Source organism: Schistocerca cancellata, chromosome 9 (genome assembly GCF_023864275.1).
Source record: "Schistocerca cancellata isolate TAMUIC-IGC-003103 chromosome 9, iqSchCanc2.1, whole genome shotgun sequence".
NCBI lineage: Eukaryota > Metazoa > Arthropoda > Insecta > Orthoptera > Acrididae > Schistocerca > Schistocerca cancellata.
In genome coordinates, this window is record NC_064634.1 from 10396230 (window position 1) to 10423327 (window position 27098).

The 27098-nt window shown below is 42.0% G+C and overlaps 1 protein-coding gene across 2 annotated transcripts in view; it reads left to right on the top strand.

Annotated features, from left to right (window-relative positions):
- Nucleotides 1–27098, top strand: part of LOC126100595 (splicing factor ESS-2 homolog) — an 87581-nt gene that overhangs the window by 39355 nt on the left and 21128 nt on the right. For both annotated transcript variants that reach the window (XM_049911221.1, XM_049911222.1), the window contains one exon: nucleotides 10573–10795. In XM_049911221.1, coding sequence (XP_049767178.1) covers nucleotides 10573–10795 — 223 coding nt within the window. The remainder of the gene's footprint in view (nucleotides 1–10572; nucleotides 10796–27098) is intronic.

Consider the following 27098-nt stretch of genomic DNA (forward strand, 5'->3'; position numbering starts at 1 on the left):
CTCTCAGATGACACACAGTAGCAAAATCAGGTTATATATAAAGGAATTACACTTTGGCTGTCAAAATTTTAACAGTAAATTGTGGAAATGTTTGTAACAAAGCTTCTGAATTTACTGCCCTCCAGGAAAGTTGTTGCACACAAATTATTCTTGGAACTGACAGCTGTCTGAAATCCGTAGTAGAAAGCTCTGAAATATTTGGTGGGGTATGGAACATACATAAAAAAGACAGATAAGAGGGGGAGAGTTCACGGCAGTCGACAAAAAAATTGTGTCTATCAAGGTCAAAATTTAGTCTGAGTTTGAAGTTATCTGAATGTGTGTAACAGGTCTTGGTGAACTCAAGTTAAATATCAGATATTTTTACTGGTCAGCTGATTCTGCTGTGAAAATTTTAGAATTGTTCCAAGAAAGTCTACACTTAGTAGTGCAGAAATGCCTAGATCATGCAATATCAGTTGGAGGTGATTTTAACCTGCCGAGTATAGACTGAGACATCCATGGATTTATTGCAGGTGGCACTGATGGGCAGTGTTGTGAAGTATTTTTGAAAACGTTTTCCAAAAGTTGCCACGAGCGGCTAGTTCGGCAGCCCACACGCAATGGAAATATTTTAGACCTTGTAGCTACAAACAGGGTTGACCATTCCTGCAGTGTCAGTCTAGAGACAGGGATTAGTGACCATAATGTCATCATATCAATGATGGTTACTCTAATTAATAAATGCATCAAGAAGGCTAAGAGAGTATTTTTGCTAGAAAGAGCAGATAAGCAGTTATTAGCATGCCACTTAGAAAATGAATGAATATCATTAAGTTCCAGTGTGCTGGACATAGAGGAATTATGGGCAAAATTTAAATGCTCCGTAAATTGTGCCCTGGAGAAGTTTGTGCTGAGTAAGTGGATTAAGGATGGAAGAGACCCACTGCGATTTAATAACTAGATTCTGAAACTGCTAAGGAAGCAAAGACTGTTGCACTCTCAGTTCAAAAATGAACACGCAAATGATGACGGGCAAAAGTTAGTAGACATTCGTGTGTCTGTAAAAAGGTTGTTGCACAAAGCATACAACTACAAATGTCATATCTTAGTAATAGTTTTGCCAAGGACACAACAAAATTTTGATCCTAAGTAAAATAGCTAAACGGGTCAAAGGCTTCTATCTAGTCACTTGAGTCACTTGTTGACCAGTCTCATCTGGTAATAGAAGACAGAAAAATGTTGCGTTTAAGAGACCATTCACTCAGGAGGATTGTACAAAAATATCATTGTTTGACTGTCGTACAAACCTCCCATATGGAGCACATAGTAATAGGCACCATTGTTGGAGAAAAAGCAACTGAAATAGCTGAGAAGAAATAAGTCACCAGGTCTGGATGGAATCCCAGAGAGTACTGTATGGCACTGTCCCCTTATTTAGCTTGCATATATTTCGAATCTCTCACCCAGCACAAAGTCACAAGTTATGGTAAAAAAGCACAAGTGACTGCAGTACATAAGAAGGGTGAACGAATTGACCTGCAAAATTGCAGACCAGTATCTTTAACATCAGTTTGCTTCAAAACTATTGAATATATTCTAAGTCCAAATATAATACGTTTCCTTGGGGCGGAAGAGCCTCTGTCCACAAATCAGCATGGATTTAGACAGCACTGCTAGTGGGGAAACTCAGCTTGCCCTTTGCTCACATATCCTGTGAATCATGGATGATGGGCAACAGGCAAATTCCATATTAAACTTCCTGGCAGATTAAAACTGTGTGCCCAACCGAGACTCGAACTCGGGACCTTTGCCTTTCGCGGGCAAGTGCTCTACCAATATAAAGCTGTGAGTACCAGGCGTGAGTCGTGCTTCGGTAGCTCAGATGCTAGAGCACTTGCCCGCGAAAGGCAAAGGTCCCGAGTTCGAGTCTCGGTCGGGCACACAGTTTTAATTTGCCAGGAAGTTTCATATCAGCGCACACACTGCTGCAGAGTGAAAATCTCATTCTGGAAACATCCCCCAGACTGTGGCTAAGCCATGTCTTGCAATATCCTTTCTTTCAGGAGTGCTAGTTCTGCAAGGTTCGCAGGAGAGCTTCTGTAAAGTTTGGAAGGTAGGAGACGAGATACTGGCAGAAGTAAAGCTGTGAGCACCGGGCGTGAGTCGTGCTTCGGTAGCTCAGATGGTAGAGCACTTGCCCACGAAAGGCAAAGGTCCCGAGTTCGAGTCTCGGTCCGGTACACAGTTTTAATCTGCCAGGAAGTTTCATATCAGCGCACACTCTGCTGCAGAGTGAAAATCTCATTCTGAAATTCCATATTACTAGGTTTCCAGAGAGCATTTGACACAATGCCTCACTGCAGATGTTTAACATAACCCAATACATTGTCCTCGGCGTTGGACGTTCATCAGAGACAAGGGTGTGATCAGGAGTGCTCCAGGGAAGTGTGATAGGACTGCTCTTATTCTTTATATACACAAATGATCTAACCAATTCCTCTACGATCTAACCATCAGGTTTAGCAGTAACCTGTGGCTGTTTGCTGTTGATGCTGTGGTGTATGGAAAGTTGTCATCGTTGAGTGACTGTTGGACAATACAAGATGAGTTAGACAAAATTTCTAGTTGCTGTGATGAATTGCAGCTTGCTCTAAATGTAGAAAAAATGTAAGTTAAAGCAAATAAGAAGGAAAAACAATCCTATACTGTTTGAATGCAGCTTTAGTAGTATACTGCTTGACACAGTCACATCACATAAATGTCTGTCTGTAACGTTGCAAAGTGATTTTGAAATGGAACGAGCACATAACTATGGTAGTAGGGAAGGCAAACGGTCAACTTTGGTTCATTGGGAGAATTTTAGGAAAGTGTGATCACCTGTAAATGAGACCACATATGAAACATTAGTGTGTCCCATTCTTGGGTACTGCTAGAGCATTTGTGGTCCCCACCAGGTTAGGTTAAGGGAAGACATCGAAGCAGTTCAAAGGAGAGCTGCTGGATTTGTTACTGGCAGATTCGATAAACGTGTGAGAGTTACAGAGCTGCTACATGAACTTAACTCGGAATCCCTTGAGGGTTGGTGGTAGTAGAATCATGCTGCAGTCAGCTTCAAATGTCAGTTCCTTACATTTTCTCAATAGCTTTCCACAAAAAGAATGTTGACTTCTCTCCAGGGATTCCCATTTGAGTTCCCGAAGTACCTCTGTAAAGCTTGCACGTTGTTTGAAACTATCGGTAACGAATGTAGCAGCCCACCTCTGAATTGCTTCAATGTCTTCCTTTAATCCAAGCTGGTACAGATCCCAAACACTCAAGCAGAACTCAAGAATAGGTTGCCCCAGCACCCTGTATGCAGTCTCCTTTCCAGGTGAACCACTCTTTTCTAAAATTCTCCCAATAAACCGAAGTTGACCATTTGCCTTCCCTACCATTCACATGCTCATTCTGCCTCATAACACTTTGCAACATTATGCTCAGATATTTAAACTGCATGACTGTGTCAAGCGGGTTTGTTCTTCCTACTCATTCTCAGAAACTTAAACACCAACTGGACATTTTGTCTGAGTCATATTGTATCTTCCTACAGTCACTCAACTTTGATACCTTACCTTACACCATGCCATCATCAGCAAACAAACACAGATTGCTGCCTACCCTGTCTGCCAAATCAGTTACGTATATAGAGAAAGCAGTGGTCCTGTGACACTTCCCTGGCACTCCTGACAGTACCCTTGTCTCTGATGAACTCTTGCCATCGGGACAACATACTGGGTTCTGGTATTTAAGAAGTCTTCAAGGCACTCACACATTTGTGAACTTATTTCATATGCTTGTACCTTCATTAACAGCCTGAAATGGGGCACCATGGCAAATGTTTTCCGGAAATCCAAAAATGTAAAATCTGCCTGTTGGCCTTCATCCATAGTTCTCAGTCTATCATGAGAGAAAAGGGTAAACTAAGTTTTGCATGAATGATGCTTTCTAAAACCATGTTGATTCATGGACATAAGCTTCTTAGTCTCAAGAAAGTTTATTATATTCGAACTGAGAATATGTTCAAGGATTCCGCAGCAAACTGAAGTTAGGGATAGGGTCCATAATTTTGCGGGTCCACTCTTCTACCTTTCTTATACACTAGAGTCATCTGCGCTTTATTGCTGTCGCTTGTGCTGGGCAAGAGATTCACAGTAAATGCATCCCAGGTAAGGGGCCAATACTGTAGAGTATTCTTTGTAAAATCAAACTGGGGTTCCACCCAGACCTGGTGGTTTATTTGTTTTCAAATCTTTCAGTTGTTTCTCTACCCTAGGTATGCCTATTTCTATGTCTTCCATGTGGGAGTCTGCCCGATGGTCAAATGACGGTATGTTTGTATGGTTCTCCTAAGTGAACAATTTTTTGAACATGAAATTTAAAACTTCAGCTTTCATTTTGCTATCTTGAACTGCCATACCAGACTGGCCAACAAGGGACTGAGTGGAAGTCTTAGCAATTTTACATAGACCAGAATTTTCTTGGGGACTCTGCCAAATCTTTTGCGAAGGTGTGTCAGTGGTAGTTGCATGCTTCGCCCTTAGATCTTTTAACAGATGCGACCTTCGCGTGTCATTTGTACATCCCCTTTTGATCCCAGAGTGCAACATCCTCTGCTTTCTCAGCATCCGCTGAATTTCGTTATTAAATCGTGGTGGGTCTTTTCCACCCTTTATCCGCTTACTAGGCACATTACTCTCCAGACCACTATTTACAGTCTGCTTAAACTTTGCCCGTAATTCCTCTACATCCATCTTACTGGAACTAAGTGTTGCCAGTTCACTATCTAAGTGAGATGTTAATAACTGCTTATCTGCTCTATGTAGCAGAGACTCTCCCCTAGCCTTCTTGACTGATTTATTAACCTTTGTACTCATAGTTGTCCTTAAATAATTGAAGGTCACACAAAATAGCCAGCCAGTGCCTGAGTGTGAACGTGCTAACATCTATGTAAGAGTCTGCTTTAAGTTTGCACCTCAACGTCACACAAGTAATAATTATGTCATTCACATCTAATGAGTCCGCAGTCTGAAAGTTCACAAGTAACACCTATGTTGAGAGACTGCACCTAGCTGTTAAATTGCCAACATATTTTTGCAATAGGTGCATGTGAAAGTCTGCAATCAGGAACTAAACATGTAACACGTGCACAGCTTTTCATAAAAATCTGCAGTCATAATCAAGTGACATTTATTACGGAGAAAGTTTCCAATCGGCAAGCATTGATGTAATATCTGTGTAACAAGTACGTATAATATCCGTGTGACAATACCACATTTTCGTCAAAGCACACACCTGATTATCCACCATTCAACATCTGGATTTTTACAGTGATTGGGCATCAGTTGATTGTTTCACTGACTTTACCGAAAACATTATGTGTGCACTGTTCTTTTCAACGTGTTACCATTATGTCGTGTCATTACTGTGCGTATTGATTACTGTCCCACTTCACTGAGATGGTGTTACTAAGTTTATGTCTGGAAATGGAAGTGTGGAGGCCTCCACCTGTATAAGACGTGTCAATTTGAAACTGTACCTGGTCATTGCATCAATTACAGTGCTCATAAATGTGGAAAGAACCACAACAGTAACACCTGTGTAGTGTATATCATTTGTATGATCATAGAAGCCAGTTTTCAGCTTTTTTACTGAGACATCAAGCTATGAGACAGTGAGCACTTGACAGGATATGCAGGCAGAGGACCATTTCATTGAGTTGGAGGAAAAAACCAAGAGAGAAATTGAATCAGTTGGGTAACAAAACAAATTGAAATGTAGTTCCATATTCATTATACAGGCAGAGGTTGCTCATCATTGATTTTCTCAATTGTATATACGTAGTGTTGAACAGAACAGGTGGCAGTTAGTGTGATTGATGTGATCAGTGCAGTGCAGTGCTGTAGTGGATGAGTCATGACACAAAAGAAATGGACAGTGTCATAATCTGTTGGCATTTATTATACTTTTTCACAAAGCAAGGAGGAATTTTAATGTCAGTACCAGCCCTCACACTATAAGATAGAGAATGTTTAGAATGCAACACAAGATGCTGGCACATAATCTGCTTATTAGAAATTGTGTACCGTCATCTTTCTCACTATATGTAGAATTCTGAAACTCAAACTAGTTAACATGAATTGATGTCTTTCACATCTGATTTAGTGGCTTCAATCTTAGCAGCTGACATACAGAAATGAATGACAAAGTTAAAAACAAAATAATAGGAATAAATGGGTAGATAACAACTCATCAGAATAGTAATATATCCATATAAACCAGTCCAGGTGATAGCAGTGTCACCTGGCGAGGAATGACTGCTAGTCAGACACACCCACAGTGCGTGTAGTATCAGCGCATATGCTATCTGCGTGTAGGATGGGGAAGGCGTATAATCTACCTGAGTTTGACCGAGGGCAGATTGTGATGGCCCAGAGGCTTGGCATGAGCATTTCAGAAACTGAACGTCTTGTCAGGTGTTCGAGGAGTGCTGTGGTGAGTGTCTGCAACACGTGGCAAAACCGAGGTGAAATCACATCCAGACATCGTGGGGTTGGGCAGCCACCGCTTATTATAGATGTCGGACATCGTAGGCTGGACAGGTGATGAACTGTGGTGGAACTAAAATCACGCTTTAATGCTGGGCAGAGTACAAGTGTGTCTGAACACACAGTGCACTAACAACGGGCCTCTGCCACCGTCAACCCATGCAAGTGCCACTGCTATCACCACGACATTGGCAACTGTGACTGAAATGGGCACATGACTGTCAGCACAGGATGTTGATGCACCCTCCATCGTGTCGATGGCAGGGTGCGAATCCATCGTCTTACTGGGGAACAGCTCCTTGACACCTATATGTGGGATGGAGATAAGCTGCAGGTGGCTCCATTATGCTGTGGGGAGCATTCAGTTGGACATCCATTGGTCCAGTGGAGCTCTTGGACATCCATTGGTCCAGTGGAGCTCTTGCAAGGCATCTTGACAGCCAGGGAGTATTGTATTCCGGTTTGAAGACCATTTACACCCCTTCATGATGATCATGTTTTCCAATGGCAGTGACATTTTTCAACAAGATAATGCACCATGTCAGAAGGCCAGGAGTGTGATGGAGTGGTTTTAGGAACACAGTAACAAGTTCCAATTGATGTGCTGGCCTCCCCAACTCACCAGATCTGTACCCGATCAAACACATCTGGAATGTGACTGATGTGGCGTCAGAGCTCATTGCCCTCCCCCCCCCCTCCCCCTCCCCAGAATTTACGATGTGGTGCCCTCACTCCAGTGCACTACCAAGGCTTCATTGCTTCCGTGCCATGATGCTTCACCGCTGTTATCCAAGCCAAAGGTGGACATACTGCCTGTTAGGTTGGTGGTCATAATATTCTGGCTCATCATCGTACTTTATGAGGTTAAAAAACAGCCCCATTATAGGCACCATTTTCATACATTTTGTTCAACACAAAGAAATAAAACATGATTTTCATATGGCATGGAAAGTTCTGACAGAATGAAAATAATTTAGGAGTGAAGGTAACTACTTACCAAATGGTAGAAGTGTTAAGTCTTCACACACAAAAAAAAAAATGAAAACTTCATGCGATGGTTTTTGTATGTGTGTGCTTGCGTGCGCACCTGTGCGTGTGTCTGCACACAAGTGTGAAATGTGTATTGCATAACTTTTAATTCATCCTGCATACTTTTGACAAAAATGTCGTGTAACATAAACGTAATTTATGTGCTTAAGCCTGACACCTGCCAATGTTAATACTAACCCTGAATGCAATGACTTTATTAAATGATTTTATCAGAATGTACAGATAGCACTTAAGAAATGTAAGGAGGACAGCAGTGTATTTTTATATAATAGATGTTTTCTGATGTATAGTTGATTGGTTAGTTAGTTGGTTGCGTGTTTCATTGATCAGTCGCACTGTACAGTAGCCGTTATGATGTGGAACGTGTCAAGTGCACAAGAAATGCACATATGAAACAAGGTTTTTTAATATATATATATTACAGTACAGTGTTAAAGATTAATATTTCTATTATTTACCCCATTCCCTTAAATGGCAAAACATGCATGTACTATATTAATAGATTTATTTATTCATGTTCAAGAATTCGTCTGTGGTATAGAAGGAGTTGTCAAGGAGATATGATTTCAATTTATTTTTGAAGCTATACTGCTGTCTCTCCGACATTTTATTTCATCTGGTAATTTGTCAAAAAATTTTATAGCAGCATATTTAACCCCTTTCTGTGCCGTAGATAGATTGAGTAAAGGATAGGGTAAGTCTTTCTTTTTTCTGGCATGAGAATCATGAATGTCACTGTTGTTTTTAAACTGGTCCATGCTGTTGAGAACAAATTTCATTAGTGAGTAAATGTACTGTGAGACTGTTGTAAGAATTCCAAATCTTTTAAAATGATGCCTACAAGATGTGCGACTATGTACCCCACACATTATTCTAACCACTTTCTTTTGAGCAGTGAATACTTTTTGTCTAAGTGTTGAGTTACCCCAAAATATTATTCCATATGGCATCAGAGAGTGAACATATGCAAAGTAGGTCAGCTTACTAATTTCTATATCCTCAAAATTGGCAATTATTCTGATTGCAGATGTTGCTGAACCTATTCGCTTTAGAAGATCCAAAATATGACTTTTCCAATTAAGATTCTCATCTATATGTATACCCAAAAACTTAGTATGCTCTACCCTGTCTACTGACTTCTGTTGATGTGTTATATTTATTGAAGGAATTGTACTTTTTGCAGCAGAAAATTGGATGTACTGTGTTGTTTCAAAGTTTAGAGCAAGCCCATTTGCAGAAAACCAATTAATGACTTTTCCAAAGACCTTATTTGTATCATTTTCAATTGGAGTTTCTTCTACTGGATTAATAATGATGCTTGTATCATCAGCAATAAATCTAAAAGTAATGCCAGTAGATTAGCACTTGTTATAATTAGTCGTTAGTATGCTTTACAGAATTAGCTAGCAGTGGCATCGTCTGCCTTGTTCATTTTTCATCCCCAAGATAGAATGCAAAGCAGTCAGTAAAGTTGTTGTTCCTCTTACACACGTGTGGTCTGTTTTCAGTACACTCTATCTTTGTGACTTGCAAATAGTTCTCATACTGGCAAATATCAGTTGCATGAACCTGCATGCTGATGATTTATTAGTGTGCTTGTTTCATTTTGAAAGGAGATGTCTTAATTGTATATTCACATTAGTTTGTTTTGCTGGGAGAGAGATCTCGGATGTACGAAAACCACAGTATTGCTTACATCTCTGTTTGCACTATAGGCCATTGCATTATTGTCCTAGAAAATCAGATAGTCCCTATTTATGATATCTTTGGTTTTCCAGATGTCATTGGCATAAGATCATCAGGGTTAATACTATATTAGATATGCATGCTGTATGGGCTTCAAATAGAATGTGAGTGGTTGTTACAATTTGATTTCCAGTGTTATCTTGTCACCCATTTGTTCCCCTGTGTAAATATATGATACCTTCATGTCCTCATCATGTTGAAGTTATGATGAATCTGTGGTTGGGAATATCTTGACAAATGATGAACTGGATCGCAAGCATTGCTTAAACTGAATGTCTGTACCCTGCTTGCCAAGTTGATTGATAATCTGACTTTAACAGATTCCTCTGTTATCCAGAAATCTGAAGCTGTGCTACAGTACTCATCCGCATACACATTGTTTCAATATTATGCTATAAGCTATGAAATATTGGAATAAATAATCCTATACACTTCTGTTAGCTTATTGCTTCTCTTTGCAGCACCTACTGCAGGATATTTCCTTCCCCATCCTTAAGGAATCCAACTTTTGCCCAGTCTCAGACAACCTCAACATCAATGAGACATTTGACCATAACATACCTTACATTTTGCCTTTTTGTTATTCTCTTCCCTGGCCTCATTCGCGGATTACTTTGTCACGGAATTAGTCTTGCCATCAGTTATGTTTGTTCATGTCATTAAAATTAGATACATCATGTGAATGTAATCCCCTTATTATGACTGGGTGTATACATTTTACCATCCACATATATTACCTCCATGGCTGGTCATACATACATTCTTGCTCTCCTTGTGTAGCTGACTGTTGGTACTTAAGCTTTGTATTCTTTCCACTAACCTGAGACCAAGTGATGTACCTCAGGTTACGGAATTTAAAAAGGAATTTCAGTGAAATAGAATGTAATTGTCTTGACTTCTGTTACTATTATTTTGTAAGATCCCAGTTACAAATGAGCTGGCAGGTCATTGCTGTACTTTCCATCAAGATGTATTGAGGAAGGCTGTACAGTTAACACTCATAAATATGTTTGGAAGCATTCAAATTCCATACACTCAATTAGTGGTACAAATTTTGACTTGGTTTTACTGAAAACTGCTGTATTGTCATCTGAAAAATCAGCGAATTTTTTTGGAGTGATTCAAGTGACAGAGAAAATATTAGTTTCTGTGTATATTTTGTTTATATGTACAGTGTTTATTTTTACTAAAAACTTGATACGTCTCACAGGTGTGAATGAGTCTCCACTGATGACATGGGGTGAGATTGAGGGAACACCATTTCGCCTGGATGGTGGGGACACTCCGGTTAGACCAAACACAGGCCCAAGTTTCCGCATGCCAGAACCACCAAAAAGAGAAAAACTTGCTCTCGCCCTGGCAGAGCGTGCGGGTGAGAGGCTGCGTGACCGCAAAACCCGTGCTATTGCTACTGCATATCAACAGTTGTCCACGTGAGTACTAAGTAGTGTAAACATGTTTAACTTACAAGGAGAGGTCCCCAGGGGAGGGAACTTTTTTTTGGAACCATCTATATTGTGATGTGGCTTAGGGTCCCAGGTATCTCACCAGCAGACATTCACCCTGGTGGAACCTCATTTGCCAGTAACCAATGAAAAAAAATTTTTTTTTTTAATTTTTTGTGATGTTCTAGAGTGTTAAAATTGACAGTTATGCATTATTGGTAGTGAAGCATAGTGGTTAGCATATGAGGTTGGCGTGCAGAAGTTTGAGGGTTCAAAACAAATCTTGTCAGGTGCTTCACAATTTCTTATTTTCAAACAGTTATTGAAATGACTCTGACCATTACTTTTTTTACAATTAATTGGTTTAAATGGAATTTTTTAAAATATTTCTAAACCTTTGTCACATCATTTTAATCCCTCCCTCCCTCCCTCCCTCCCTCCCTCCCTCCAAGTCTTCATCTGCATTATTTTGTCTGTTTTAAGTGTTTGAATGACGATTGCCATTGAAGAAATATACATCTTGTATGCAACGAAAAATAAATTTTTAACAGCAGTGCACAGCCAGTATAAATAAATTATTTTGTCTTACATTTTTTAACTGATACATCAGCATTTTCAAATGTTTAAATATTGCGATAAATAAATAAAAATAATTAAAATCACATGCACAAAGAGCCTAATTGGAAACAGAAAAATTGGAAGAAAGAATAATAGCAAATGAAAAAGTTAATACGTTGATCAAAACAACTACAGTGTGCTTTTTTTGCCTTATTGTATTAACAGCAGTCAGAGTTTCCCAAAGACTTTCATGTCTTCAGTTATCCGGTAAGGTTCACAACTGACTACATAATAGAATTGGATGACATATTTATCACTTAGTAATATTCACTGACCTCTGCTAAACCGAAGAAAGTGGAACAAACAAATGACTTATTGATCCTAGAGGACACAAAAATTGAAGTTTTTTCATCTGCTGCTGTTGTAGTAGTAAAATTTGAAGGAAGCGCTCTTAAGAAAATAATAGCCTGAGGAAGAATATACTGGATCCTTCCTGTCAAGTGACGCAATCTGGAAAATGTTCCCACACTGCTAATATTTCATTTTGATGAAATTTTTACAGACTGTATCTAAGGGACCTCCATGCAATTCTGCCAAGTTTGTCAGTAATGTCTTTAACTTGATGTAGGTACTAGAGATTTTTTCGCAAGAGACAATTCCTTCAGAATTGGTTACATATAGAAAACTTCTCAAATTTGATGGACCGTTACTCTTGACCTAAGAGATAGATCTTGTAATTTGCCATCCCGGCACAATTTTTTATGTAGAAAACAGATATGATGTAAATGAAGAATAAAAAAAAACACCTGCAGCCCAATTTTTGTTTAAGCAATCTGACCATTTTCCACAAATTTTAGCAAGGAATAGGTAGTGAGTAAAAGGCACTGGCAACATGATCATTTGACAGCATGCATTGCCTGCCAGCATGTCAGAAGATAAGTGAGTACAACTGTATTCACTATGTCATTAGCCTCTGAAGTTACCAAAAATATCAGCTGCATAGCTTTTGCCTATGTTACGATGTATCTTACAACTAACACATCTGATTTGCAGTTGTTGTACCACTGAAGAAAGTGCATTTCAGTCCATCAAAAACACTTACGTGCATTTGGTGACATTTCAGTTAAAGTGCAAAAATTAAATTTATGTTTAAAACAAAAACCTAAACAAATTAGTTAATTGTTGTTATTATCGCTGGGTTGGTACATGGTGTATGTGTCAATGACTGTTAACCCTGTTGCCAAGGGCCCACACACGAAAGCCAAGCAAGATCAACCATGAGTGGGTACATTCAGTACAGGTTCCAAAATCTGGATATGAGCATCTCTTCTAGCAGACCGGGAGTTAAAATAGTGGATTTGCTTCATTTCTGTGGTTGTGCATTTAAGTAACATAATCAGTTACACAAACAGGTGTACACTCTAAAAATATCATATTGTAGGTAATCACTGATTACTTAGTTGGTGATACTTGCTGTGTTTCATTTTCCTTGTAGGAAATGACTAATGGGTGCAGTGTTGTGTAGCTATTTTCCCAGTGAAATCGTTAAATTGCATCTCGAGCAACAAAGGAGTAGTTTTCAACAAAGTTCATCAATAGAATCAACTCGTCCAGTTTTAGACTTCCTGTAGTTGCCTGCAAATGCTTAGCAATGTAGTGAGAGAAAGAGACAAAATTTTTGTTACTAGGTCTTCAGTTCTTCCATTGTCAGTCGTTTGGTTTCAGGTCTCTCCTAGTCAGTGATAATCAATCACTTACATTGAATTTATCTTCAGGATCAATATTTTCAAGTTCAAAGACAGATCCCATAATTTTTGTTTCAGGACCATTGTTTCTGAACATACTGCACAGCTTTGAAGCATACAGTCTTTTGATTCCAAACAGCAGACAGTTTCGCTGAGCAGCACGTTATAATCTTTTACTGGTGTGTGTGACACACTCACAAACTGAGTGACAACCTTCTGTAACTACAGCCACATACCACTTCGTCTGTAATTCACAAAATTTGAAAATTTGAAAATCTGCTATCAGGTACATTTCTGTTTTGATTATCAACAGTCATTTTTTTCAAACTGCTCAGTAGCAAGTATGTTTGCTTCTGAGCCTTTTGTCCATTTACTTGAATGAAAATAAACCGTTTTCCCTAGCCAAATTTAACTGTTCTTGATCTTTAAAAAGTCCCATTAACTTTTTCTTTGTGTTTTCTGGAAGCTGCTTTCGAAGCTTGATTTTTTGATGATTTGGATTTTAAACTTCCTTGCTGTTCTTGTTATTTTTGTCCTGAAAAATGAAATCCTTCCATAGTCTTTTTAATGGACCATCTCTGAGGTCGAAATACTAATTTTTCGTTTGCTATAATGAAACTTTCCTTTGTTGTTTTGGCCATCTGGTTGTCATCTAAACATGCTAATAAGACGTGGTTTGCTTACACAAAGATTCTCCAATTTACTATGATCAACCCTACCAACTGCTGCAGTTTTGTGAGTAATTGCATTTTCAACCTGATGCATCTTTCACTTTACAAAGCTATTATTGCACTTGAATCAATTTGTTTACGTTTCAGTGGTGATAACCCAATAGTTGATTAGCTTGTATTCAATTTTTTAGAAATGTTAGACTTATCAGCTTCATGTGATTGGGATTAAAGTAACATCTGTGGAGCTTTCTTTCTGGAAAAATCTTTTCTTCATAATAGTTACATTTTTAACCTGATCTTACATCACAATTTGTCATACATTTTAGCTGATCACCCATTTTCAGATCAGTTATGTGCAGACATTTTCATATTATATGATGCTGTGTACCAAAAGGTAACAGCAATTTTGCAAAAATTCAAATCTGTGTAAGAACAATGTTTTATGATGAAATAATGCCGGAGCAGCTTCATCCGTGAATAAACTGCTCTGTCGATTGAGCACTTTTCTGTTCTTCTAAATAAAATATTTTTGCATATTTTAGTCATGTGCAGATTTTGTAGACTACACAGAATTGTTAAACAGTGGAAAGACTTGGATAAAGTAGCAACAATACGGCAAGGATGGATCACTACTCACCACATGTAGGAGGCATTGAGTCATAGACAGACACATTGAAAAAGACTGCCAAAGTATTAAGCTTTTAGATAAAGTCCTTCTTCTGAACATGCACAAGCTCGTGGCCCCCCCCCCCCCTCCCTCCCCCCCCCCCCCCCCCCCACACACACACACACACACAGAGCCACTATTTCTGGGTGCTGGAGCCTGACTATCACAAATTCACTGCTGAAATAATTATGACAAAGTTTTCTGTCACTGCAACACAGTGCATTGACATCTCTTGGAATCCCAAACTCATTGTTTGGTAATCTAATCTGGGATGGGTCTGTGATTATTTAACAAAGTTTTTCCAGTTATCTACATCTACATCTAACAGTGGAAAATTCAGGATGGAATATAACAATGTAATGAAAAGAAAAGTTGCTACTCACCATATAGCGGAGATGCTGAGTCACAAAGACTGTCACAAATAAAGCTTTCGGCCAGTAAGGCCTTCATGAAAAATAGAAAACACACATGTGTGTGTGAGTTGCACTTGCATGAGAGAGAGAGAGTGTGTGTGTGTGTGTGTGTGTGTGTGTGTGTGTGTGTGTGTGTGTGTGTGTGTTTCGTCTATTTTTGACGGAGGCCTTACTGGCCGAAAGCTTTATTTGTGACAGTCTGTTTGTTGCGCATATCTGTGACTCAGCATCTCCGCTATGGTGAGTAGCAACTTTCCTTTTCATTATATTGTTACATCTACATCTACACTGGTATTCTGCAAGCCACCATACGGTGCCTGGTGGAGGGTACCCTGTACCACTACTAGCGTATCCTTTCCTGTTCCACACACAAAAAGAGTGAGGGGAAAAATGACTGCCCATATTCGTCCTTACTAATTTCTCGTACCTTATTTTTTTGGTCCTTATCCACAATGGCTGTTGGCGGCAGGAGAATCATTTGGCAGTCAGTTGAAATGCCGGTTCTCTAAATTTCCTTAATAATGTTTCTTGAAAAGAACATTGCCTTCGCTCCAGGGATTCCCATTTGAGTTCCCAAAGCATTTCCATAACACTTACGTGTTGTTCAAACATACCGATAACAAAAATAGCAGCCCGCCTCTGAATTGCTTCTGTGTCTTCCTCTCATCTGAGCTGGTACAGATCCTAAACACTTGAGCAGACTCAAGAATTGGTTGCACCAGCACTCCTTTACAAGTGAACCACTCTTTCTTAAAATTCTCCCAATAAACCAAAGTCGACCATTCACCTTTCCTATGACAGTTCTCACACGCTCGTTCCATCTCGTATTGCTTTGCAATGCTTCGCCCAGATATTTAAATGACTTACGTGTGTCAAGTAGGATATTAGTAATACTGTATCCAAACATTATAGGTTTGACCTTTCTACATATCTGCATTAACTTACATTTTTCCACATTTAGAATCAGGTGCCATTCATCACGCCAACTGGAAATTTTGTCTAAGTTATCTTGCCAGTCACTCAACTTTGACACCAGGCCACACGCCACAGCATCATCAGCAAACACCTGCAGATTACTGCCCACTCTGTCTGCCAAATCATTTGTGTATATAGAGAACAGCAGCGGTTCTATCACATTTACATAGGACACTCCTGACAGTACCCTCGTCTCCGACGAACACTCACTGTCGAGGACGATTTACTGGGTTCTATTATTTGAGAACTCTTTGAGCTACTCAGCTATCTGTGAACTTATTCCATGTGCTCATATCTCCATTAACAGCCTGTGCAGTGGGGCACTGTGTCAAATGCAGTTTGCAGTGTATCGTGTGCAAAAAGTGCAACTGAGTTCCACATGAGTGATGCTTTCTAAAGCCATGCTAATTGGTGGACACAAGCTTCTCAGTCTCAAGAAAGTTAACTATATTTGAACTGAGAATATGTTCAAGGCTTCTGCAGCAAACAAAAGTTAGGGATTTTGGTCTATAATCTTGCGGGTCATTCTTTTACCCTTTTTATATACTGGAGGCACCTGCACTTTTTTGCGGTTGCTTGGGACTTTGTGCTGGGCAAGGGATTTGTGATAAATGCAACATAAGGGGCCAGTACCATAGAGTACTCTTTGTAAAATCAAAGTGGGATTCCATCCAGACCTGGTGATTAATTTGCTTTCAGATATTTCAGTTGTTCCTTTACACCAGGGATCCGCGTTACATGTCATCCACGTGGGATTCTGTCCGATGGTCAAATGACTGTATGTTTGTATGGTTCTCCTGTGTGAACGGTTTCTTGAACGTGAGCTTTCATTTTGCTATCTTCAACTGCCACACCAGACTGGTTACCGAGGGACTGAATGTAAGCCTTAGACCCACTTAGTGATTATACATAAGACCAGAATTTTTTCAGGTTCTCAGTCAAATCTTTTGCTAGGGTGTGATGGTGGTAATTGTCATATGCTTCGTGAATAGACCTATTCGCAGATGAATGAATCTCTACTGACCTTTGCTTTATTTGTGCATTCCCTTTTGAACCAAGAGTGCAGCAGACACAGCATCCTCAGCATCCTCCAAATTTCATTATTAAATCGTGATGGGTCTTTTCCATCCTTTACCCACTTATTGGCACATAACTCTTCAGACCACAATTTACAATCTGCTTAAACTTTGCCCATAATTCCTCTACGTCCATCTTACTACAACTAAGTTGTGTCAGTTCACTGTCTAAATGAGATACTAGTAACTGCTTGTCTGCTCTATTTAACAGAAACACTCTTGTAGCCTTCTTGACTTATTTATTAACTTTCATAATCATATTTGCTATAATGACATAGTCATTGCTAATCCCCATTTCTATATTGACATTATTGATAGGGCCCAGTGTGTGGGCTGCCGAGCTAGCTGTTCGAGACAATTTTCAGAAAATATGTTCAAAAGTATGCATGACTGTCTGTCTGTACACCCCCCCCCTCCCCCTCCTCTCCCTCCCACAGTAAAGATATACACATCCCAGTCTATACTCGGTAAGTTAAAGTCGCGTCCAGCTGTATTGCTTGATGTCGGTATTTACACGCTATTGACCATAGACTTTCTTTGAATGGCTCTAGAACTGTCACTGCAGAAATGGGTGGCTGGTAAAAACATCCAACAATTAACTTGGTTTCACCTACACCTGTTTAGTGTAAACAGATGACTGTCACACTCAACTTCAACCTCAACAGAGACAATATTTTTGTCAACTGCAATGAAACTCGTCCTCCTATGGTCTCTAACCTGTCTTTGCGATATACATTCCATGACTTGCTAAATGTCTCACAGCTTTCCATTTTGGTTTCAGCCAGCTGTCTGTCCCAAGAATAATTTGAGCACGAGAACTTTCCTGGAGGGCAGTAAATTTGGGAACTTTTTTAAGAACACTTCAACAGTTTACTGATAAAGTTGCAACTGTCAGAATGTCTTTATTCCAAATGCCATTTGACTTCCCATGCTGTATATTGACTGGCAACTGTTCATTGGAGCACCTCAAACTATGGCCTAGTCTAAAAAACCCATATGTGCGCTCCACAAGTACTCTACTCTCCAAGTAGCTGCTTCCTTTGCGTAGTGCACCCCTAACATACCAGGGAGAGTCCTACAAATCCCCACACGATAATGCAGATATAGAAATCTGCATCCAAGACCATCACAGAGTAGACGAAGCCTTTGGTTGGGAGCCTCCACTCAGCTGCAAACCACAGGAACCAATCGACTCAGTGAATAATGGTGTATATTTCTAGCTCTGCTTACACCCCACTCGTGAGGCCAGCAGTCTTCACCATCTCCGCCAGCTGCCTGTGGGAACTGTGTATCACCACAGAACCCATGCAAAAGGTGTCGTTGCTGCCGATGTGAGCCACAGCTTGCAGATGACTGCACACTGCACGCTCGATAGCCACAGGCGAGGCTGCCTCCACATCTCGGATGAGGCCCCCGTGGCAGACATAGTGAGTGCACATTGGGTTTTTTTCCAGCACTGAATGCTACCTGCCTAAGAGGCTCCATAACGTGCCTAACATTGGAGCACCCAGTAACTAGTAAATCCCTCCCCTTGTTTGCCTGCTCAGACCCTGCTGAAGTAGCGGCCACCTGTCCACTCACAGGCTGAATGGCCGAGACCAGGTGGCCCGTCTCCACATTGGCCCTCTGCCTTGAGCAGTGTGAAGGCATTAGCACACGCCACTCGTCCTGCTATGAGGGCAGACCCAATGCATCAGGTGCACTAAGAAGTGCCTCAAAAGCAGAGCCTGTGGGCAAAACGAGTGACACCTGAGGTGTCCCTTGTGATGTGCCAGATTCTCTTCCACTGCTACACACGGAGGCAGCAGCCTGAAGATGACTGACCGTAGCCAAAAGCACATTCAGCTGTCCACAAACTGGGGCCAGCTCCTCCTGCATCCGCACACAGCATGCACGCATCTTAGCCATCCTTGCAAGACTAACTGAAGAAGTAAACTATAAAAGCAGACAGAATTCTAGATATGCAACTTGCTACCCTCCTCACGGGTCACTAATGGACGCTGATGTGTTAATGAGCTATGTACATGGCTGTTCAGTGAGTAACTTTCGTGCTACAGACTGAATGAATTTGCACTTACAAAAACGCAAAATTAAACCTCTTAAATAGAAAAACATGCACGAAATTTAATAAATATACTACGAGGAAAACACAGAAAAAGACGAACACTTAACTTACCACTCTGTAGTTGTACTCATATATCAGCCAAGAGCTGGAGCCCAACAGCTTATAGCTGTTAAATATTGAGTTTTTATTTATAGTGATTGCAGTTTAGATTATTACCCATAATCTTAAAAATGTCCACACAGGTATAAATACAGCCACTAGTTCAAACATCAAGCAACTATGAATGCTGTCAAAGTCATAGGAAAGGTGAATAATGACAAAAACTGTTAAAAATCACAACATTAATAATATGAACTTAAGAAATAGATTACCGTTGTGTTTTCATCTGGTTTTGTGATTATTTATGTGCTTTAGGACTTGGACACCATTCATACTCGCTTGATGTTTGGACAGTTGTGTGAATACCTATGTGGATATTCATATTTGACATTTCTGCCTGTAGGTGAGGAGTACACTCAAAATTGCAATCACAGCAAATACAAAAAATAAATTATTTTACAGCCATTAGTGGAAACAGCCATGTTTAATCATTGTTTCATGTAATTCAATAATGAGCCTATAAGGCAACAATGTGTGGCTTGGTGGCTCAGTGGTAAAGTGCCAGACTACAAATCCAAAGATCTCAGGTTTGAATCCTGGTCAGTCCTAGGAATTATATTTACCACTGCTGTCACCTCTGGCATTGTTTGTCTTTGTAAAAAATGCCAGGCTGCGTTGTGGTTCTGAGTCCAAATTAAACTGTTGCTCCCCCTGTAACTGGCTGGGTAAATCAGTTCAAAGATTAGAGGATGGCAACGACATGCCTCATCCAATGGGACCATATCTAGTAAAGCACTGTGGAGTTCAAACCAGTATTCACATCGATGACAGCTGTACTTTTACGAAGGCAACAATACTTAAAACTCATTTTGAAGATGAACAGAAATTTTATTGGCTGCTTAATTAACAAACAGTATTTAAATATACTGATAAAACACGAAAATTGAAGCCAAACTTTAGCACCTAAACTGAAATTACATCAAAATGAAAATAGGTGTTTCCGAAAGAATGAAATGTGGTGTAAACAATTATAAAATCACAGGAGTCGTATTTAAGGTTGGTGTCAAATATAGGCAGAATTTTGTACAATTGGAATTTTTTGGCAACTTTATGAGCTGATAACATAGTGGATACATTAGTAGGAAATTTTCAGTCAGTCAGACTGACTATACACTGATAAATGATAATGTTTCCAGTTAAAAAATTTTCATCTCGTGTCATGTATATTTCCTTTCTGTCAGATAAAAGTGAAAAAAAAATTAAGTTTTTGATAAAAATATTTAAATGTATGATCAAAATATAGTAGTACGTGAATAAAGGTTTGCCTCAGGAAAGGCACACCACAAATGCAATGGTACAATGTGATTAGTAGTAACATTTACACACATCGAGATACAATCACCTTTTCTACCATACTGAACTACTGTCTGAACACTATCATTGTTAGAAGACACTTTGACTGTAAAAATACTAAACTGACTTTTGTGTAAAAAGTGGTAATAAATATTATTTCACACTTTGTGGAGAATACAATGCTTAAACAATGCAGTAAGCAATAGGTTGCTCTGTTTTCAAAAAATGTGTGCACAGTTTCCTGTTACATCTACCTGAAACATATGTGAAAAGACTATACTAATAATATATTAATAATAATAATTTTGTGTGGCTCACTGCTGTGGTGGAAGTCTTTCAGCTGGATGCCACTTCATCATCTTGTGTCCCTAAGCTACCTCGATATCCAGCTGGGGAAAGGGGACTTGCTGTTTAATGTGGAATCCAAACCACATTTCATTTCTGATGACTTGTCACATCATTGAGAGGTAAAGGCTGGCCCCCCGCAAGTTCGGGGGTTAGAACAGGCCCGAGGTATCCCTGCCTGTCATAAGAGGTGACTAAAAGGAGTCTCACATTTTTCTGCCCTGTAAGTTCAGGTCCCATTTTATGGTTTGACCTGCCACTTTCCAAATTATACAGAAGTGCGGGCCATAGGGTGAAGGATGCCTTATGTGGTGCATGAGTTATCCATAGTGCCCTTAGATTTGATCTCCTGAACCTCTTGTCATGGCTTTTCATCTCCACCTGCAATTCCACTATTTGGGCGAGGACACCTTCCGGGGTAATGTCATTTTCTACCATTGTCTGCTGTCCTCTTTTGCCCCATGATAATATTGGATTTCTCTGTGCCCAGTATCCAGCACGGTAGCCTGTCTGTTGTGGTGGGGCCGTCATGTACCCATTTGGTGGTAGCCACCTAAAAACACAGGGATCACGCTGTAAACTCTCCACATATGCCAGTGAGTAGATGCCTGTCTTCCTGGGGCATCATGCTAGGTGGCCTTTGCTGTGGCTGGGTGGCACCTGTGGGGAGAGCCCCTGATCGAGGTGGGTGGCATCAGGGCGGTTGACCTGCAATGAAGCGGACTAAGTCATCTCTTGCTGGTGACCATGCGGCACCAGCAATCTCTAAGGAGGGCAAGATCGAGTACAATGCTGACAGATATGACCCTAAATTATTTCCCTCCTTCGCTACACCATGGGAGGAACTTAGGGCTACGGAAAGAACAGAGCCATATTCGCCTCGGTATTTAGTCTATAGCAGAATGGATAGGGACTCCTTTCTACCCATGAAGCCTCAGTTTTTTGTTGAACGTCTTGAGGATAAGTTTGGGGAAGTGACAGCACTGTCCAAGATGAAAAGCGGTGCAGTCTTGATTCAGACAGCATCCCCAGCCCAATCCTGGATGTTATTCACTTGTAACCGGCTGGGTGATATTCCTGTTTCCATCACTCGCCATAAAAGCCTCAACATGGCCCAGGGGATTATTTTCCATTGCGACCTCCTCTTGCAGTCTGACGAGAGCCAATCTAGAATGGCGGGGTGTTCATTTCGTCCGGCACATTTACAGGGGACCCAAAGACAACAGGGTTGCTACCGGTGCCTCCATCTTGGCCTTTGAGGGTGATTCATTGCCTGAGAAGGTCAAGGTGATGGTTTACCACTGTGACATTAACCATACGTCCCTCCCCCTATGCGGTGCTTTAAGTGCTGGAGATTCGGGCACATGTCTTCCTGCTGTACTTCCAGTGCCACATGTCAAGAGTGCGAACGTCCACTGCACCCAGATACTCCATGTGCACCTCCTCCCACTTGCATCAGCTGTGGAGAGCAGCATTCCCCCTGTTCACCAGACTGCACAGTACTCCAAAAGGAGCGGAAAATCATGGAGTACAAGACCTTGACGGTTGACTTACCAAGAGGCTAAATGTAAATTTGAATGACTACAACCTGTTCAGTTGACATCCACATATGCTGCAACTACATTACCATCGCCATCACAAGTACCAGTCATACCACACACTATGCTATGACCTTGGTGATGGGGGGAAAATCTCCTTCCGTTCCTCCCAAAATACCTACTTCAGGAGTAAAGCCCCCACAAATGCAGGTGATATTGGACCCCTTCCCCCAGCCAGAGAAACAACAGCCTACTCCCATTCCTCCCTTGGAGAAGGGGTCCCTTGGGACCCTCTCTCCCAAGGTCTCTACTAATGTCACAGGGGACACTCACCTGTGGCTAAAGGGGCCAAAAGCTGCTGGACAAAGAGCTTCACGGGTCTTCCTCCATGCCTGAAGCTACTTGAGAGAAGTTCTCCCAGCAATCCCCGAAAGAGAAGTGAGAGGGCAAGCAAATGAAGAAGTCTGCTAAGAAAAAGAACCCTCCGGTGGCCCCAACACCACCACTTCCACCTACCAATTCTGCACCTGAGGATGAGGTGGAGATCTTAGCATCCCCTGAGGATGTGGATCTCAGTGATGCCTCATCAACAATAGGAATGGATACAGATACTCAGTCTGTGGCAGCAGGTGACCCTGAGGCGTAACCTGCCTCCTTGCATGCTTCATGCCTTCCCAGCTTCACGATAATGTCATCCTCCAGTGGAACTGCTGTGGATTTTTCCATCACCTGGCTGAGCTACAGCAGCTGTTAAGCTTTACACTTGCTTTCTGCATTGCCCTCCAGGAAACCTGGTTCCCAGCAATGCGGACTCCTGCTCCCCGCGGCTATAGGGGATATTACAAGAATTGTAGCGACTATAATAGAGTGTTGAGTGGAGTTTGTGTCTGTGTCCTGAACTCGGTATGCAGTGAACCCCTCTTGAAGCTGTGGCTGTCAGGATTAGGACAATGCAGGAAGTAACTGTCTACAACGTATATCTTCCTCCAGATGGTGCAGTACCCCTGAACACACTGGCTGTACTGATTGATCAACTCCCTAAACTTTTCCTACTTTTGGGAGATTTTAATGCCCATAACCCCTTCTGGGTGGCACCGTGCTTACTGACCAAGGTAGAGATGTTAAAACTACCCTGTCTCAACTCGACCTCTGCCTCTTAAATACTGGGGCCCCCACACATTTCAGTGTGTCTCTTGGCACTTACTCGGTCATTGATTTATCCCTCTGCAGCCCAGGACTTCTCCCATCTGTCCACTGGAGAGCCCACGATGACTTGTGTGGTAGTGACCACTTTCCCATCTTCCTGTCACTCCCCCACCGCCATTCCCCCAGATGTCTACAAAGATGGGCTTTAAACAAGGCAATCAGGGAAGCTTTCACCTCTGCTGTCACCGTTGAATCTCCCACACATGGTATCATCGATGTGGTACTTGAGTGGATCACTAGAATGATCGTTACTGCAGCAGAAAACATGATCTCTTGTTCTTTAAGATGCCCCTGGCGTAAGTCAGTACCTCGGTGGTCTCCGGAAATCGCTGAGGCCATTAAAGATCATCGGCGAGCTCTACAGTGACATAAGCGGCACTCTTCCCTAGAGCGCCTTATAGTTTTTAAATGGCTCCAATGCCGCGCATTCACCAGCTTATCAAAAGACGGAAACAGGAATGTTGGTAGAGGTACGTCTCAACCATCGGGTGCCATTTGTCAGCTACCCAAGTCTGGATGACGATCAGACGTGTTTATGGGTACCAGACCTTGACAGGTGTCACGGGCATTAGCATCAATGGCACAATATCTGCTGATGCAAACCCAATTGCCGAGCAGTTTGCTGAGCACTATGCTCGAGCCTTTGCATTGGAGAATTATCCCCCAGCATTTTGCACCTTCAAACAGCGGGTGGAAAGGACAGCCCTCATTCACTGAACATCACAGTGAACCATATAATGCTCCATTTACAGAGTGGGAGCCCTTCAGCATCCTTGCACATTGCCCTGACACAGCCCCTGGGCCAGATCAGATGATCAAACACCTCTTGTCCGACTGCAAGCGACATCTCCTCGTCACATTCAACCTGATTTGGTGCAATCGCATCTTTCCACCACAATGGCGAGAGAGCACCATCATTCCAGTGTTCAAACCCGGCAAATATCCACTTGATGTGGATAGCTATTGGCCTATCAGCCTCATCAACATTCTTTGTAAGCTGTTAGAATGTATTGTAAGTCAATGGTTGTGTTGGGTCGTGGAGTCACGTGGCCTACTGGCTCCATGCCAGGGTCACTCCACCACTGATAATCTAGTTTCCCACAAGTCTGCCATCCGAACAGCCTTTTTCAGACGCCAACACCTGGTTGTCGTCTTTTTTTATTTACAAAAAGCAACCCGGCGACATCATACCCTTGCCACATTATATGAGTGGGGTCTACAGGGCCCGCTCCTGACTTTTATCCAAAATTTCCTATCGTTCCGTACTTTCTGTGTCCAAGTTGGTACCTCCCATAATTCCCCCCATATCCAGGAGAATGGGGTCCCGCAGGGCTCTGCATTAAGTGTTATCTCTATTTTTAGTGGCCAATAATGGTCTAGCAGCAGCTGTTGGACTGTCCATCTCACCTTCTCTGTATGCAGACAACTTCTGCATTTCATACTGCTCCTCCAGTACTGGTGTTGCTGAGCAGCGCCTGCAGGGAGCCATCCACAAGGCGCAGTCATGGGCTCTAGCCCACGGCTTCCAGTTTTGTGTCATGCACTTCTGACGGCGTCGTACTGTTCATCCGGCACCAGAACTTTACCTTAATGATGGTCTACTCACTGTAGTGGAGACATATCGATTCTTAGTACTGGTTTCCGATGCCCGACTGACTTGCGCTTCCTCGCTGTCATCAGCTTAAGTGGAAGTGCTGGCAGCACCTCAATGCCCTCCGCTGCCTGAGCAACACCAATTGGGGTGCAGATCGCTCTATCCTCCTGCAGCTCTACAGAGCCTTTGTTCTATCCTGCCTTGACTATGGGAGTTTGGTTTATGGTTCGGCGGCACCCTCAACATTGCATCTACTCAACCCAGTGCACCACTGTGGAGTTAGACTGGCAATGGGAGCGTCTAGGACTAGTCCAGTGGCCAGCGTCCTGTTGGAGGCCGGAGTCCCTCCAATGAAGGTTAGGCATATGCAAACTGCTTGCCAGTTATGTTGCACACATTCGTAGTTCTCTCGAGTATCCGAATTAGCGTCTCCTTTTCCCACCCACGGCAGTTCATCTCTTGCATCGGAGGCCCAGGTCAGGGCTTACGACTGCGGTTTGCGTCCGATCTCTTCTGTCTGAAGTGGAGTCCTTGCCTTTACGACCTAGACTCGAGGTCCATTCACATACGCCTCCATGGTGTACACCTAGGCCAAAGCTTTGCCTGGACCTTTCACTTGGTCATAAGGACTCAGCTAACCCCGTGGCTCTCCACTGTCACGTCCTCTCCATTCTTGACATGTACTGTGACCATGAACTGGTTTACACCGACAGTTTGATGGCTGATGGTCACGTTGCCTTTGTGTATGTTCGTGGAGGACGTACTGAACAGCATTCCTTGCCAGGTGGCTGCAGTGTTTTCACTGCAGAGCTTGCGGCCACTGCCCGTGCTCTTGAGCGCATCCGCTCGTGCCGTGGTGAGTCGTTTCTTCTCTGTAATGTCTCCTTGAGAAGCCTACAAGCTATCGACCAGTGCTACCCCTGCCATCCTTTGGAAATGACCATCCAGGAGCCCATCTGTGCTCGGAACTGTCCAGTCATTCTGTGGTGTTTGTGTGGACCCCAGGCCACATCGGAATGCGGAAATGAACTTGCCGGCAGGCTGGCCAAACAGGCTACACGGAAAATACTTCTAGAGATTGGCATCCCTGCAATCATTATTATGCCACAAGGTTATTCAGCTTTGGGAGACAGAATGACATAATCTCAGTACGCGCAACAAACTGCGTGCCATTAAAGAGACTACGAATGTGGGTAAGTCCTCCATGCGGGCCTCTCGCAGGGACTCTGTGGTTCTCTGCCGGTTCCACATTGGCAACAAATGTCTACCTCCTCCGTTGTTAGGACCCACCTTGGGGTCACTATGGCTCACATATGACTGTCATCCACATCTTGCTGGAGTGAGCACATTTAGCCCTTCCTCGGCTGACTTTTAACCTTCCCAGCACCTTACCTTCAGTGTTGGACGACAATGCCTCAACAGCAGATTTAGTTTTACGTTTTATTCCTAAAGGGGGTTTTTATCGTACCATCTAAGGGTGAGCATTTAGCCTTCTCTCCAAGGCCGCCACTCTCCCTCCATTTTAACTGTGTCACACTTTCTTTGCATTTATTTGTCTTGGTGGTTGTCTTTTCCCTACATGTGTTCGTCTCGCCTTGTTTTTTTGGGGTGGACATTTTAATGTGTTGCAGAGTGGCTGGCTCGTCATCTCTTATTATTGTGATCAGCCAGCCCAGACCATTTGCTCTATGGTTTTAATACCTTCTCCTGCTCTTCATTGTGGTGTATGTCTTCCCCATTTTTTGTTTGTTCCATTTGTTTTCTTTTTACGTGTGGTTCCACATTCCTTTTCCCCCTTTTACTTCCTCAAACGTACTTTGGGTGTTTTTGTACCTTGAGCCTTGCTACCATCAGGAGGGACTGATGACCCTGTAGTTTGGTCTCTCTATACCCCAAACTAACCAAGTAATGAAGGCTGGGTTAAAATGCAGACTGAAAAATCCAATGCCTGACAAGGATTTGTTCCCGTGACCTCTTGGCTTCCAG